General features: G+C 55.5%; 1 protein-coding gene across 2 annotated transcripts in view; it reads left to right on the top strand.

The window, feature by feature from the left end:
* Window positions 1-14,849, top strand: part of WHRN (whirlin) — a 114,357-nt gene that overhangs the window by 90,704 nt on the left and 8,804 nt on the right. For both annotated transcript variants that reach the window (XM_075905665.2, XM_075905666.2), the window contains 3 exons: window positions 7,487-7,558; window positions 8,022-8,610; window positions 14,645-14,823. In XM_075905665.2, coding sequence (XP_075761780.2) covers window positions 7,487-7,558; window positions 8,022-8,610; window positions 14,645-14,823 — 840 coding nt within the window. The remainder of the gene's footprint in view (window positions 1-7,486; window positions 7,559-8,021; window positions 8,611-14,644; window positions 14,824-14,849) is intronic.

Here is a 14,849-nt window from a genome sequence, read left to right as displayed (position 1 = left end):
TCCCTCACGACGGGGTGTTTTCCTAACACGCACGCTCTAGCTCAGCCACAGTTGGGCTCAGTACAGAAATCGGTGGGTGAAATTCCCCTGTCTGTGGTCTGCAGGGGCCAGACTAGATCAGGGGTGGGCAATAATTTTTTACCAGAAATTTTTGAAGTGGCCCCAGGCCACACCGGAAGGAGCAGAGCCCCAAGCAGAAGGAACGGAGCCAGGATACTTCCCCACTTCCCCACACTCAGACCATGATTAGTCTAGGGGTGGGGGAGCACGTAAAGTCTTTGTCCCCTCCCCCACAAGAGGTTCCCCTGAGGCCACTTCCCCCTTTTGCCCCCAGACCAATCAGGGCTTGGTGGCGGAGGAATGTACCAAGTCTCCTCCTGCCCTGCCAGGAGCACGTGACACTTCTAAGTGCCACATGTTCCTGGCAGGGCAGAGAAAACTTCATGCACTTCCCCCCACTCCCAGGCTCTAATTGGCCTGGGGGCAGGGAAGCAGCAGGATCTCCGTGGGCTGGATCAACCCACTTGGCGGGCCAGAGGCCCTTTTGCCCACCCCTGCGCTATAGGGGCATAACGTTCCCTTCCGAGCTCAGAATCTGTGAAGAGCATAAATTCGAGAGCGGCGCAATAGACGGCTGATTGGAGCAGAACTGTTTCCAGACCCTTGTTTTTCAAAGCTATTGATGCTTCGGAGGCTTTTTAAAATGCGATCTGGTAAACCATGATCTTAAAATAGTGTGAGCTCCTAGCGGCCCACTTTTGCTTGAAAGGCATTACCTTTTTACAGCCCGAAGCAATTTCTGTTTTGCCCAAAAATATTAGGCGTAAGAGAAATCCAGTCCTCTTTTAGGGTACTCAGCAAAAAATGGAAGGATATTTATATCGCCACGCAGACGGGCAGAAGCAGCCAGCGTCAGCAGTGTTGTTTGCAAGGCCTGGGCACAGAGCAGCCCCGGGCTGCTGAGCGCCCCCGAACAGCACAGAGGGTGGTGGCAGGATGTGTTGGCTCAGAGAGCCAGTCCCCCCTCCAGTGCAGGGTGCCTGAGTGTGGCCGGAGACGAAGAGCCCACCAGCCCTTTCTCTGGAACAACCACAGAATGGATCGGAGCCATCTCCAGCTGAGATGCCCTAGAAACAGCCCCCCAGAAACAGAGTTGGGGTGGAATGGGTGTAAAACCAGAGCAGTCCTGTAGTCTCTGCCAGAGCACACCAGCGGGGGGTGTCCTCACGGGTAGGACTCTGCCCAATTCATGGGCATGGAAAAGGCATCCCAGAGCGTGAAACCTCCTTCGGCGTGGTTCCCCCCATGCGATGTGGATTTCACAGGGAGAGTTCCTCAAATGGGGGTCCCAACCCAAAAGGGAGCTGCGGGGGCAGTGTGCAAGGTTATTGCCACCCTTGCTGTTTTATTGCCTTCCGCACCAGATAGCCAGAGAGCGACAGCAGATAGAGGCAGCGTCCTGCAGCAGCAGTGCAGAAGTGAGGGTAGCAATGCCCTACCATGTCATCCTTACTTCTGTGTTGCTGCTGCCTGCAGAGCTGGGATCCCAGCCAGCAGCTGCTGCTTTTCAGCAGCCCAGCTCGGAAGGCAGCACCACAGCCAGCAGCAACACGGAAGAAAGGGCACGTCTACACTAGCCCCCTAGTGTCGACAGACCCTTTAAGGGTGGCAACACCCTCCCTTATACAAACCTTGTAACTCCCCACAACTCTCTTGTGGGTCAGGCTCACTGCAGGTACAACACCGGGGTGTGTTTAAATCTCTGAAATCGTGACATTTACCAGCTTTAAAACCCTATGCCAAGAAATTGACCAAAATGGACTGACTGTGATAGGACCCTTTTCCTGGCTCAGCACAGAGATCTGCCACAGTGTGACCTGTGAAAAATTCAGCCATCCCGCAGGAAGGGAAGGGACGGGACGGGGTGCCATTCACCCTGCAGGGAAAGGGGAATTTTAAAGGGCACAGCTGCCAGATAGCCCAGGCCACGCTGACAATCCAGACTGAGTGAGCTGCACCTGGGCCTGGACCGGGTTGTTACTGGCAGAGATTCTCCCTGTTCAGTGTGAGCTGGGATTTTGGTTTTCTTGAAAGAATTGTGCCAGGAGGTTGCCCGGCCTTCGGGATTGTCGTGGCGTCGCCAGGGATTAACGCTGAATCTTTAATTAAAGATAAAGTCGTGTGATGAAATCTCCAGGAATTCATCCAACTTTCCCCGCTCCTCGCCAAGCACGGGAGCTTCCAGGCAGATGGCCCGGCTGGTGTAGAGCGGCTCTGGCATCGCGCAGGAAAGCAGCAGCCATGCGGCACGCGGGAGAGCCTTGTATTGTACGTCCATCAACCCAGGGTGCAAACTCCCTCAGGCCCGTACTCAGGGATTTCGGGGGTGGGGGGCTTTTTTTGAACATGTGGACCGCAAGGGTGTGAGTGCACCCCCTTTGATCCCCCAAGGAAACAGGGAAATCAGCCCCAGCCTTCCCCCAGCTGGTCAGAGCATGCGGGAGGGAGGCTCGGGCAGCGAGCTGCTCCTGCCTTCCCCTGGCTGGCCGGAACATGCTAACTTGGGCGACCATGAGGGGTGCTTTCACACCCTTCACTACCCCCCACCGCTGCGTATGGGCCTGTCCCTACCAGTGCACTGCTGAAATTGACACTGCACATGAGCCAGGGCCAGGTGTTAGCTGCCCCGGTGATGGCCGTGGTGTAAGAACCAGCGTAGAATAGATGGGCGCAGGCACTAGCAGGCCGACTGTGTCCATTCACGCCTGGCTGGGAGCAGCAGACTGTGCTCTCCATGTAAATAGCTTCTCTCTTCACTCCACCTTCCCTGGAAGCTTTTCTAGCCCACGGGCCTTGGGGGAGTCTCAGTGTCTGTCTCCTGAGGGTCCCTCTTTGTGCAGTTCCAGAGCCTTAATCTTTCCCCCGGGCTGCAAGGGGAAGATCTGCCAACAGGACTCGGTGTTACTCAGTGAGCTTCCCTCTGCAGAGTGGGTGGGCTTCAAAGATGGGGGGGTCTGGCATGCGCGGTGGAAGTGCTCCAGCCCGCTATGGCTGGTGTGCGGCTAACAGCCTCGCTCAGCTGGCAGATGGAAAGCTTTCGCTCGCCCATCTGGAAAGTCTGCCGGGCGGTGAAAAAGCTCACCTGAGTTACGGACCCTGCTGCCTCCCCCGGACGGCAAAATGCAAAGGGGACTGGAAATGCCCCGGCTTCCTGTGTGGTTATTGACAGACCCTTTGGCTTGGGGGCAGCAGCGGGAGATCACAGAAGAGAGGAGAGGGGGAGCAGCTCTCTTCTGCGGTAGAGCCCAGGGCAGAGCTGGGGGAAGCAGGTCAGCTCAGCGTGGATGCTCAGCCCTGTTCTGAATTTGGCCCAATAACTGCGTCCCCTCCTCTGCCAGATCGCTTGGGGGCCTTTCTTGGTCATAAGTCTCAGAGGGGGGGCCGTGTTAGTCTGTAACTTAAAAAAGGAGTCATCCTGTAGCACCGTAGAGACGACCACAAATATCTATCCAGTATCATGAGCTTTTGTGGGCACAACCCACTTCCTCAGAGGAGTGGAGCAAAGAGGAGAAACCCCCTGAATGTAGCGCACAAAAAGAAGGGAGAGGGGGAGGGGGGAAACCCTTGTCGATTGTAGCGCCCGTGCTAAACGAGGTTAAGAGAATGGGCTGGATGTGTCTTAGCGTTTAACGTCATTTGGGGGTTGAATGTAACGGACCATCCAGTTCATGTCTTTGTTCAGTCCCTGAGAGACAGCGTCAAATTTGCATAGGAAGGCCAGTTCCGCAGTCTCTCTCTGGAGCTGGCTGGTGACATTCCTTTGCGGAAGAACGGCGACTTTTAAACCCGCGACTGAGCATCCAGGCAGGTTAAAATGCCCCCTGCCCGCAGGTTTCTACGAGTGACCATTGGAATATCTGATGGGTGTCCATTAACCCTTTCTTGTGGCCCAGGGGCATTGCTGGCACTTGCTGGCATAGATCACATTGGTGGATGTGCAGGTGGATGAGCCCAAGATGGGGTGGCTGATGTGGTTAGGTGCTGTGAGGGTGTCGCTTGTGTAGATGTGTGGACAGGGTTGGCACCAGCGCTGATTGCGGGGGGGGGGGCGCATTCCTGGGTGCGTATGATTGACGTGTGCTGCTGGCTGCTGGCAAGAATTTGCTTCAGATAGGGGGGCTGTCTGGAGGCGAGGACGGGCCTGTGCCCCGAGGCCTGCGAGAGGGAGGGCTGGTTTCCCACGGTTGTTGTTGATCATGGGTTCCCAAACTGGGGGACGTGCCCCCCTGGGGGGACGTGAAGAAATTCTGGGGGGCGGCGCGAGCCGACCCAGCCCTCCCCCCTGTCAATCTGCCCCTTCCCCCCAAGTTCTGCTGTTATTTTTGTTTTTCAGAAACGAAACTTTTTTTCCCCTGGTTAGTTTTTTTTTATTTTTTTATTTTTTATTTTTTTTTTGCTCAAGGTTTTGTTGCTATTGTGGGGGGAGGCGTGAGAGTTTCTCAAAAATCAAAAAGGGGGCGTGATGCTGAAACGTTGGGGAACCCCTGTTGTAGATGGTCGACGATGAGCTGGAGGGGTTTCAGCTGAGGCTGTAGGCAGGGGATGCCCCGGGTGTTCTGCTGTTTTCCTCCTTGGGCCCATCTTAAAGAAGCAAATGCCTGGGCGCTCGTCTGGCTCTGTCAATCCGTTTTTTCCCTTCCCCGGGCGGTGTGTTCGTGTGAGGCGCGACTCCCCTGGGAGCTGCCTAAATTCCACCCTCTCCTCTTCTCTTTGAGCTGGGGCAGGCTCCAAGTCCTCCTCCCCCAGCTCTTGTCCCCCTCTCCCCCCGCCATGTGGTGGAGTCAGATTGGAGCCCACAAGAGCGAAGAGAAGACCTTCTGCTGTCCCAGCCCCTCTGCCCGCCCTGTTGGGATGCGGCGTGCCGCCCCGGCCTAGCCCCACTGCAGAACCCCTCGGTGCATGGAAATGACATTTCCCTCAATTCCCCGCGTTCATTAGCCAGGCGCTCGCCGCTCCAAGCCTCTCTCCTCCGGCTGCTGTTCTCCAGCGCTCCCCGGCCCCTGACTGACAGGCCCCCCACCCCCGCTGCACCGAGAGACCGACGAACTCATTGAGTTCTGGGGCTGATTTCTCACGCTCCGCTGCTGGTGTTGGCATATTCCGGGCTGTATTTTGACATTTGATAATTAATTTTGCCTAGAATTATTATGAATAAAAAGCCCACAACCCCGATGCACCCCGCAGCTGGCGTGTGTTTGCATCTGAGACCGTCTGGTTTGATTGCAGGTCAGGGAGGGGTGTTGTGTGCGGTGGGGGGAGAATCTTGATTTGACTCTTTCATTGCCCCCGAAGAGTGGAAGATCCCACCCACTCTCCCTACCCCCCGCCCCTGAACACAGGCGCGGGAAATAGGGGTGCAGGGTGCTGTGGAACACCGCAGACTTTGCACCCCATGCCAGGGTTCCAGTTGCCAGCCCCAGGGGATCCTGACCACTGGCTCCCCACCTGAGGTTCCAGCCACTTAGACCCAGTGTCTCCCAGGGTCCTGGCAGCCAGTCCTGGGGGCTCCTGGGGGCTCCGCTGCCAGCCCCTGGGTCCCTCAGCTGTACCCTTAGCTTGGGACAGTGAGGGGTGTGGGCAGGGGTAAGGCAGGGCTCAGCTCAGCACCACCACCCTAAAAATTGTGCCAGCACCACTGCCCCGGGAGGTGAAAATATGCTTGGGTCAACCACAAGCGGGCTCAGCTGAGCTGGGGAGGGAGCCGAAGGCGCTGGGCGGGCGGGGTGTGTGGGCTCCTGAAGAAGCATTTTGCTAGGGGGGAAGCGCGGGGAGAAGGAAATGAAATGGACGGGACTGTGGAAATGGAGGCCCTGCCAGGCGATCTCCTCCTAGTGCAGCTGCAATTCCTGACGGAGGCGACGGCCACCAAATGGAGAGAGGGCCAGATAGAGAGAGACCCGCACACACCACCCCGGCCTCTGCAAACTGAGAACTTGACTCAGGGGCTGTGGCCATGGTGGCGGGGCACGCGCTACACTCTCAAAATGCAGATGCATCTGGCCAATGCTACGCTCTCCTGGAGTTGCGCTGTGCTGGTGTGCAAAGCGGGGTTTGCTGTGCTTTCCTCACCAGGGCAAGGCACCCGCACGAGGCTACAGCAACAGTGCCACATGCAGTACAGCCTCTGTATAATACAGTCACATGCAGGGCTGTCTCAGTACAGTATAATATAGTGCATGCAGAACCGTCTCAGTACAGCCACACCCAGTACAGTTACAGTACAGTCACTTGCAGCACAGTCTCAGTACAGCTACACCCAGTACAGTTTAAGTACAGTACAGCCACCTGCAGCATATTCTCAGTACAGCTACACCCAGTACAGTTTAAGTACAGTACAGCTGCCTGCAGCACAGTCTCAGTACAGCTACACCCAATACAGTTTAAGTACAGTACAGCCACCTGCAGCATATTCTCAGTACAGCTACACCCAGTACAGTTTAAGTACAGTACAGCCGCCTGCAGCACAGTCTCACCCCAGTGCCCACAAGCCCATAGTCCAAAGAGAAATGAGATCCTGTGGCTTGGAGAGTGGGACTGAAATGCTCAGTGATGGTCCCACCTGTCAGAGCCAGGGCCTCTCCAGGCAGCCCTACCAATGCATGGGAGCTCAGCCGTGCCCCTCTGGAGGTGTTGGCCGTGCTCAGACATCTCCGCTGCCTCTAGTCCAGGCAGCCTAGCTCAGTCCTGCCTCCGCGCTCGCAGCTGCTGCACCTGACAGTGGGTCCCCAAGGGCGTGGCCCCTGCTTCCCAGCGGGGTGCAGGGGAGGCAAAGAGAAGGGCTGCTGCCAAGATACATACCAAGGGTTCCATCCTTGCATCCCTGGCTCCCCTAAAATTCCCTGCTGAGGTCAACAGGAAGGTCGGGGCACCCAGATGGCAGCCGTAGGCCCCAGGGATTCCCACCAGTGTTACTAACCGTCCCAGGCATTATTAACCAAGGGTATCAACAGCACGAGGCTCGTCGTGGGGGCTTGAACCCACAAATCCAGTGCTCCTGCTGATGGCCTTGCCTGCCCAGCCTGCACATGGCGCGGCAGCAGCTCCACCGTGGATCGGCCACCGCAGGGCAGTACACAGCACACGCCGAGTGGCTGGCTGCAGCTGAGTCAACTGGTCCCTGCTTATGGAGCCGGTTTGCATTATGAGTTTCCCTCAGCAAGGAGACAGACAGTTTCCCTTCCTGGCTGCTTTGTCCTAGCGGTTGTGCCAGGATCTTCCATGCTGCAGGGGAGCCCGTTCCATGAATACAAGCCTCTGTCGCTGAAACCAAAACACTCCCTTTGCTGCAAACATTTCTGTCCGTGGGAGGTTTTCTAAGACTCACCCTAACCTCCGGAGCAGCCTCTCCCACTAGGGCCTCTGCTGTGCTTTGTGTTGCCAGATGGTGCAGTGACTGGCTGTTTTTTCTGTTCCTTTACGTGTCTAGAACACATCCGACCTAGAGGGAAACGGAGAGGGACTCCAGAACAGTATTAATGCCCTGCCAGACATCTCTCTGGTAAGATACCTCACCTTCTTTTCCCTGCTTTATTCAGTGCTTCCTCAAATGGAAATCAACAATGAATGAAGGCACCCATACTTTGGCTCATCTTCTCCAGTACTTTCCCATACCCCTTACCTGTGGAACTCACTGCAGCAGGATATGATTGATGCAAATAACATCACAGAATTAGGGAAAAGGACTCAGGATCTGTGAGTAAGAATAGTATTCACAGATACTGGAGCTAAAATCGGGATTACCAGACTTTTCCCTCTATCAATCGTCACGCTCCAGAAGATATTCAGATTGCTGCTGAAATTTCCAGCCTGTCACCTCCAATCCAAGGGACGTGTCTGAGATTGGTCATTGCAGATGACAGAAGACCAGGCTATGGGGCAGTCTGCAGGTCTCCAGGAAAGGGAAGGATCTATCGTCTCACATTGTGGCACCTAATGGCTTTTTTTGTTCTGGTTTTCCGCAGGACGATGTTTCATCTTTCCCTGAGGAACCGCCCAGCTTTAAGCCCCCACCCCCTTTTCCAGCTCTAGCTCTGGATTCCTCCACTGCTCAGCTCCGAAATGCAGCAACAGACACACCCAAGCGCCCTTCCTCCGAATCCTCCCAGTCGGGCCTTTTCTTCATGGCCCCTCGCAGCCCCACCCCGTCTCCCAGCCACCCCGAAAAGGATGCGGCCAGCATGGCTTCCACCTTGGCCTCCGTGTCCACCGAGGATTCTGGCTCGAGCGCCATCTATGCCGCCGTGTCCCCTGCCGGTCACAGCACTAGGCGGCACATGGGTGCCCACTTGTCCCTGGTCAACCAGCACCTGATAGGCCCCTTCCCCAGAGTTCAGTCTCCAACCAGGCTGAAGACTCCCTCTCCTGAGAGCACCCCAGCCAGTAGCCTCCCGACACCTGCGCCTCGATCCCCTCCCCCGCCCCTGGCGCCCCTGGATCCAGACAAAGGCAGCCCGCAGTCCGCGATCAACCAGCACTTTATCATGGTGGAGGTGCATCGGCCCAACAGCGAGCCGGACGTGAACGAAGTGAGACCCTTGCCCCAAGCCCGAGGTGGGTGGCTCTGCCTGCTCGACTGATCCTGGGGGGCACTGCCAGGTTAAAGCACCGGGGCCCAAATGGCCACTCCGGGGGCTAAGGCTAAAGGGACTTGCTCACTCTCCCTCCTTTGCATGGCTCAGTTTGGACTCTGAGACTGGTCAGTTTCACTCTGCTGTACAGCCACCTGCTAGTCAATTTCCATTTTCAAGTCTCATGATCTCCCAAGGCCTGGATGAGCAGGGGGGGAGCAATTGACAGTGAAACCTTCTCTAAGGACATGCAGTGGGGAGTGGAGCCCTGCGGGGACAACAGAGCTATTCTGCTGCCTCACTCAGGCAATTAGATCAGGGACACCTGACTAGCCCAAACTCTGGACTAGAAAAGGCTACGAGTTTTTCTGAGGCAAGAGAGAGCTAGACACTAGGATGGGGAGAAACCCTTGAGACCAGCCAGATGATGGAGCAGTTTGGGCATGTCTGCACTGCAGGGCAAAAGTCAAATTAAGAAGCACAACTTCAGCCACGTCAATTGCCTCGCTGAAGTCAAAATAGCTTCCTTCGGCTGTTGGTGCTGGCTACGCAGCAGGCAGTTGAAGGAAGAGCGCTCTTCCTTCGACTTCCCCTACTCCTCGTGCAAAGAGGGTTGCAGGAGTCAAAGTAAGAAGTCCTCCATCTCTATGTCATTTCAAAACATCAGCTTGCTGTGTAGACACACGCTATGTTACTCCGAAAAAACGCTGCTGTGTAGACATACCTCTTGAGGGCTGAGTCCGTCTGTAAACACAGCCCTGCTTGAGATCCTCAAAGGCAATTAGGCTCCTCATTGCCATCTGGGCCTGTGTTGCGAAGGGCTTGTTTGCACAGGGAAATGGACCGGCATGGCTCTTCTGGGATAAGAATGTGTAATGGAGACCTACTGCACTTTAAATTCACCCCTTATTCTGGAATAACTTCCACGTGGAGACAAGCCCCGCCTTAAACCACAGGAAAGAGAGACTTTGGGGCAATACCCAGGGTGTCCTCTCTGTGGTAGAAGCTACGCTGCCAACTCACAAGATTTTGGTGCAATACTTTGCTGCCTATCTTGAAGCCCCAGCTGCTGGAGTCATGTGAGAATATCAGACGCTATGTAAAAACAATCAGTGTCTAGTCTTCCTAATGATGAATAAAAGACTGGAATTACCTTTATTAGCAATACAGTACCCTATAATACCTAGCTTTTATGTACCTAGGGATTATATCCTAATATTCAGTTTTAGGGTCAAAAGCAAGAGGGCAAATCATTATTGTTTGAATCTCAAGATTTTTAAGCTGATTTCCTGATATTTGCATGCTTGCCGCTGGCAGTGCTATTGGAGTGGGGCTCATTACAGAACCCTGCTGCCCTATGCTCAGTGAACTTTTATAAGCCTCCCCTAGCTCTCCAGTGCAATTTTACTTGACCTTTCGTTAAAGACCAAGCTGTGTGAGGCAGCTGATTGCAACTGGTCTCCTGGGCCAGTCTTGCTGTGTTTGTTAATAAAATCTGTTTCTGATGGAATTTGAAAAGAAAAGAGAAATAACCCTGAGACTTTTTCCATTAGTGTTTGGGGTGAGAAGAGCTTGTTTGGCAAAAAAACTAAATTGGGAGGGGAGATTTAACCAGGCAATGGTTCTTGACACGTGTTTGGAGAGAGGGCAGGAGACAAGGGCAGTGCAAAGAGGAGGTCAAAGGAAAGTTACCCACAAGGAAAGAGATGAGGTCCCAAAGGGGTAAGCTGCCTTGCGTTGCCGGTAGAGTTGCTATCACAATGGATCGAAGTTGGGGTGTACCCAAGTCAACAGATATTCTGCCTCATCGACCCCTTGCTCAGTCCTTCATGAGCAGTGGAAGTGTCCCCAGAATCCAGTTCCAGTATGACCAAGAATCCAGGACTGGATTTCTCTGGGACTTGTGAAGCCAGAAGCCCTGGTTCCCATTGCCACCAGGGCCTGCTTGGCTCACTTCACCTCCCCAGGCCCTGTAACGGGGCCTTAATATAAATGAGAATCAGCCCCAAAGTTTGTCCTGCTCCAAATACAGTTGGGGGAAACACCCGAACTGGCTCGCTGCGCCCGCCTGGATCGGAGCCTGGCCGGGAACCTCAAAGGGCAATTTTCCATTTGCTCCTGGGTGCCAGACTGGGAACGCTCCATGTGGGTGGCTTTACTGCCCTCTAGTGGTTGTGTCTACACACTGCCAATGTCCCTGCAGGTGGAGGAGAGAAGACAAGATTTTCTCTTCCGTTCTGCTCTCTGCCTGGCCACCGCCCCGGCATTGGCAACGGGTTCATAGGGCCAGACACAGCCCATCCCCCTCCTGCTCTTCCTGCCAGGCATGGTTTGAGCCCCCACCTGCAATGCCATTCAGAATGGTAGTTCAGATTTGTATTATTGATTAGTATCTTTCCAGGAGCAGCTGAGGCTCCAGGTGAGGTCAGGGGGCGTTGCTCTGGGCGCTGGACACAGATCTGAGAGACTGGCCGCAGCCTGAAGAGCTAACACTAAATGCACAAGAGGGACACAAGGTGGAAAAGGAAAGGGGATGGAGTGACATGCCCAAGGTTAATCAGCGGGACAGTGGCAGAACTAGGGCCAGTGTCCTACTCCGCTGTCTTCTCCACCAGCCCGTACGGCCTAGCTAGCTCTTCTAGCGCACTAGGCTGATAAGAAACTTGCCGAGACCCATTTCAAGCTCTTGTCCCATACGTTCGGCCAGGACACTGACCTTGATTCCCTGTCGCTGAGCCTGGGAATGGAGGCACCTCCAGAGCCTGGGGCTGATAGACATCAGCCCGATCCCCTGCTGCTAGACACAGATTCTCCCGTTCCCGGCACTCCCTGGACCTCCTCCCCGCCCCGGCCGAGGAGAGCCTGGCTTGGCCCTGCAACCTGCTCACCCCATGCCTCCCCTGCCGAACCTTCCCATCCCTCACGTCGGTAACACCTCAGGCCAGCAGAGGTGCCCCCAACGGAACTCCCCTCAAAGTCTAGGTTGGCCTGATTCCTGGCAGGTCTTCGGGGGCCCATACCCAGCCAAGACAGCTGAGCCATGAAGCTCATTGTCATGCACCTCGCTATCGTAGGACTTAATCATTTCAAGAGGCACCGTGGCCTGGAGCCATTTCCCGCCCGCAAGCAGCTCGAGACCCGGTAGAGTCCCTCTGCTTTGTAACGTCTCCGGGACAAAACTGCCCACCCTCTGCAGCGTGTGTGGAGCAGACCCCCCCAGAATCCAGAGGGCTTCACCTCTGCCGACCAGGTAGAAGGTTCACCATGTCTGAGGAGAGTTGCCATGTGCGGGTGCTATGGGGGGATAGTCCTGCCCTGTCCGGAAGAACGGGATGGGGGGAAATTCTCCCCTGTGCATGCAGCAGGCTCCAATGTAGTTTCTATGCCACTTAGGTCCCTCTTGGGACCTCTTCTGAGGGGTGAAGGGACACGTAGGCCTTTTGCTGGGGCTCTGCACAGGGGTGGATTACACCTAGACTGTCCTAATTGGTCTTTTCCATTAGAATCCTAGGGCTGGAAGAGACCTCAGGAGTCATTGAGTCCAGCCCCCTGCCCATAGCAGGACCAACCCCAACTAAATCATCCCAGCCAGGGCTCTGTCAAGCCGGGACTTAAACACCTCTAGGGATGGAGATTCCACCCCCGCCCTAGGGAACCCAGTGCAGTGCTTCACCACCCTCCTAGGGAAATAGTTTGTCCTAATCTCCAACCTAGACCTCCCCCACTGCAGCTTGAGACCATTGCTCCTTGTTCTGCCATCTGCACCCCTGGGAACATTGCTCAGTTCTGTCATTAACCCTTTGATTACTGCACAGAATGTGGCAGGGACTTGTGGTGAAAATATCGGCATTCAGCTGGGGTAAGGGGGTGCAAAGTCAAGGGGACATGGATGGCTGCAGAGAGCACCCGCAGCCAGACTGAGCCCTCTGCCCGACTTTGCAGTGCCTGGCAAATGAGGTTTCCACAAGGAATGCTGTGGCTATAAACCTGATGATTTACACCCAATTTGCAGGTGCATTTTATTAAAATGTATGGCTAGTTAATACCTCTTATGCAAATGTATGCAAAGTAGGGTCTTACGGCAGCTTGCCGGATGCACAGTGCAAGCTGTGTGGCTGTGCCATATGTTTCCTGGCATATGTAAGCATGACGACGCAAAACTAGGGGGCTCCATTTCCCTAAGGTGCAGGTCCCTGCTTTCAAGCCCCAAGTTCGCTACCCTCAACATTCAGCTTGGGGCTTCGTTTTCAAACACACCCCAAAGGCAATGCTGACGGCGTCCAGTCTCACTGGAAACTACACCAAAACCCTATGAAACAGCACCCGGCGTATGGATGAGAAGCAGGATATAAGTCAACAGTGTGCCCTTGTAGCCGAGAAGGCTAATGGCATATTAGGGTGCATTAGGAGGAGCATTGCCAGCAGATCCAGAGATGTCATCATTCCCCTTTATTCAGCTCTGGTGAGGCCACATCTGGAGTATTGTGCCCAGTTCTGGGGCCCCCACTACAGAAAGGATGTGGACGCATTGGAGAGGGTCCAGCGGAGGGCAACCAAAATGATTAGGCGGCTGGAGCACATGACCTATGAGGAGAGACTGAGGGACTTGGGTCTGTTTAGTCTGCAGAAGGGAAGAGTGAGGGGGGATTTGATAGCAGCCTTCAACTTCCTGAAGGGGGGTTCCAGAGAGGATGGAGAGAGGCTGTTCTCAGTAGTGACGGATGGCAGAACAAGGAGCAATGGGCTCAAGTTACAGTGGGGGAGGTCTAGGTTGGATATTGGAAAAACTATTTCCCTAGGAGGGTGGGGAAGCACTGGGATGGGTTCCCTAGGGAGGGGGTGGAATCTCCATCCCTAGAGGTGTTTAAGTCTTGGCTTGACAAAGCCGTGACTGAGTTGATTGAGTTGGGTTGGTCCTGCCTTGGGCAGGGGGCTGGACTCGATGATTCCTGAGAGCTCTTCCAGCCCTAGGATTCTAGGATGCCCTACGTGCCCTGGGAATCTGCCCTGGCTGATGTTCCTTCCGGAGGCGGAGGCCTGAACATCCCTGGCTTTCAAGTGTGTCAGAATCAGAGATGGGCCTAAGAAGGAACCCCAGAGCCCTCCCCGCCCTTGATCTATGCTCAGCTCGGGGCCTAGAGTCGAATGCAGGGCCACGTATGCCCCAACGTTCAGCTCTTCATGTGCACGGTTCTGATGATCGGGCCCCATTTGTGGGTTGCTGGCTCATTATTAAATCTGGGCACTCGTGAGTTGAGCCTGCACTTACACCAGGCCCCCAGCCCCTCCCCATCTGAACACCGGGGAAGCTACGTCCAGACCCTCAAAGGTGTCAAGGCCCCTAACTCCCGATGGCTTTAGTGTCTGAGCCTTCGTGTTCGGATCTGAAGCTGGAGTGACCATGGCAATTGAGGGCCTGTCTATCCAGCCCGGGATGCAGCTGTAGCTGGTTGCATTTGGGGGGTTCAATGGGGCCCGTTCCAGCCGACTGCAAACACGCCAGGCGAGTCTCCCCGACTGCCTGATGCAAAGACAAAGGTGAGGTCCTGCCTGAACCCAGATGCCTTGTTCTGGGAACCTCCCTCCCCTGGTACCACTGCAGATGCTGCTTTCTGGATATACGGGAGCCCAGCTTGCCAGGCAGTGCTGCATGCGGACAGCTCCCCAGTGGGATGCTGAGGGTCCGTCTGCACGTCAGCCCCTGCAGAGAGTCAAAGCTGCTGCTCCTTGCACCAGCAGGAGGGTTCTCCCGTCGATGTCGGGAACTCTCCTCCCCAGGAGACGGGAGCTGTGTCAGCGGAAGGATTCTCCAGCCGACCTAGCGCTGGGGGTCAGATCAGCTTAACCACGTCTCAGGGGGAGGCCCGCTCGCACCCCGCAGCGGCGTAGCTTTACTAGTGAAAGGTCCTGGGGGGGAGCAGCCCACGCCTGCGGTGTCCATGCACAGCCGCCCACCATGCCCCCTGCATGCTGCTCTGACCCTCCCGCTAACCGCCCCGGTCCTGCTCTCCCCCCAGCCTCCACGCTTTCCCAGCTCTCGGACAGCGGGCAGACCCTCAGCGAGGACAGCGGGGTGGACATCGGCGACACGGAGCTGAGCGGCAAGGACAGGAGCCGGCAGCAGATCCCTGGGAGATGCCGAAGCCCCAAGGAGGCCCCAAGAAGCGACCGTCCAGCAGAGGCAGCCTCCAAGCCGGTGAGGCACCCAGTCAAGCTGGCCAG

This window comes from Pelodiscus sinensis, chromosome 23 (assembly GCF_052426305.1).
Source record: "Pelodiscus sinensis isolate ZL-2025 chromosome 23, ASM5242630v1, whole genome shotgun sequence".
Lineage (NCBI taxonomy): Eukaryota > Metazoa > Chordata > Testudines > Trionychidae > Pelodiscus > Pelodiscus sinensis.
This window is presented reverse-complemented; position numbering and strand designations above follow the sequence as displayed.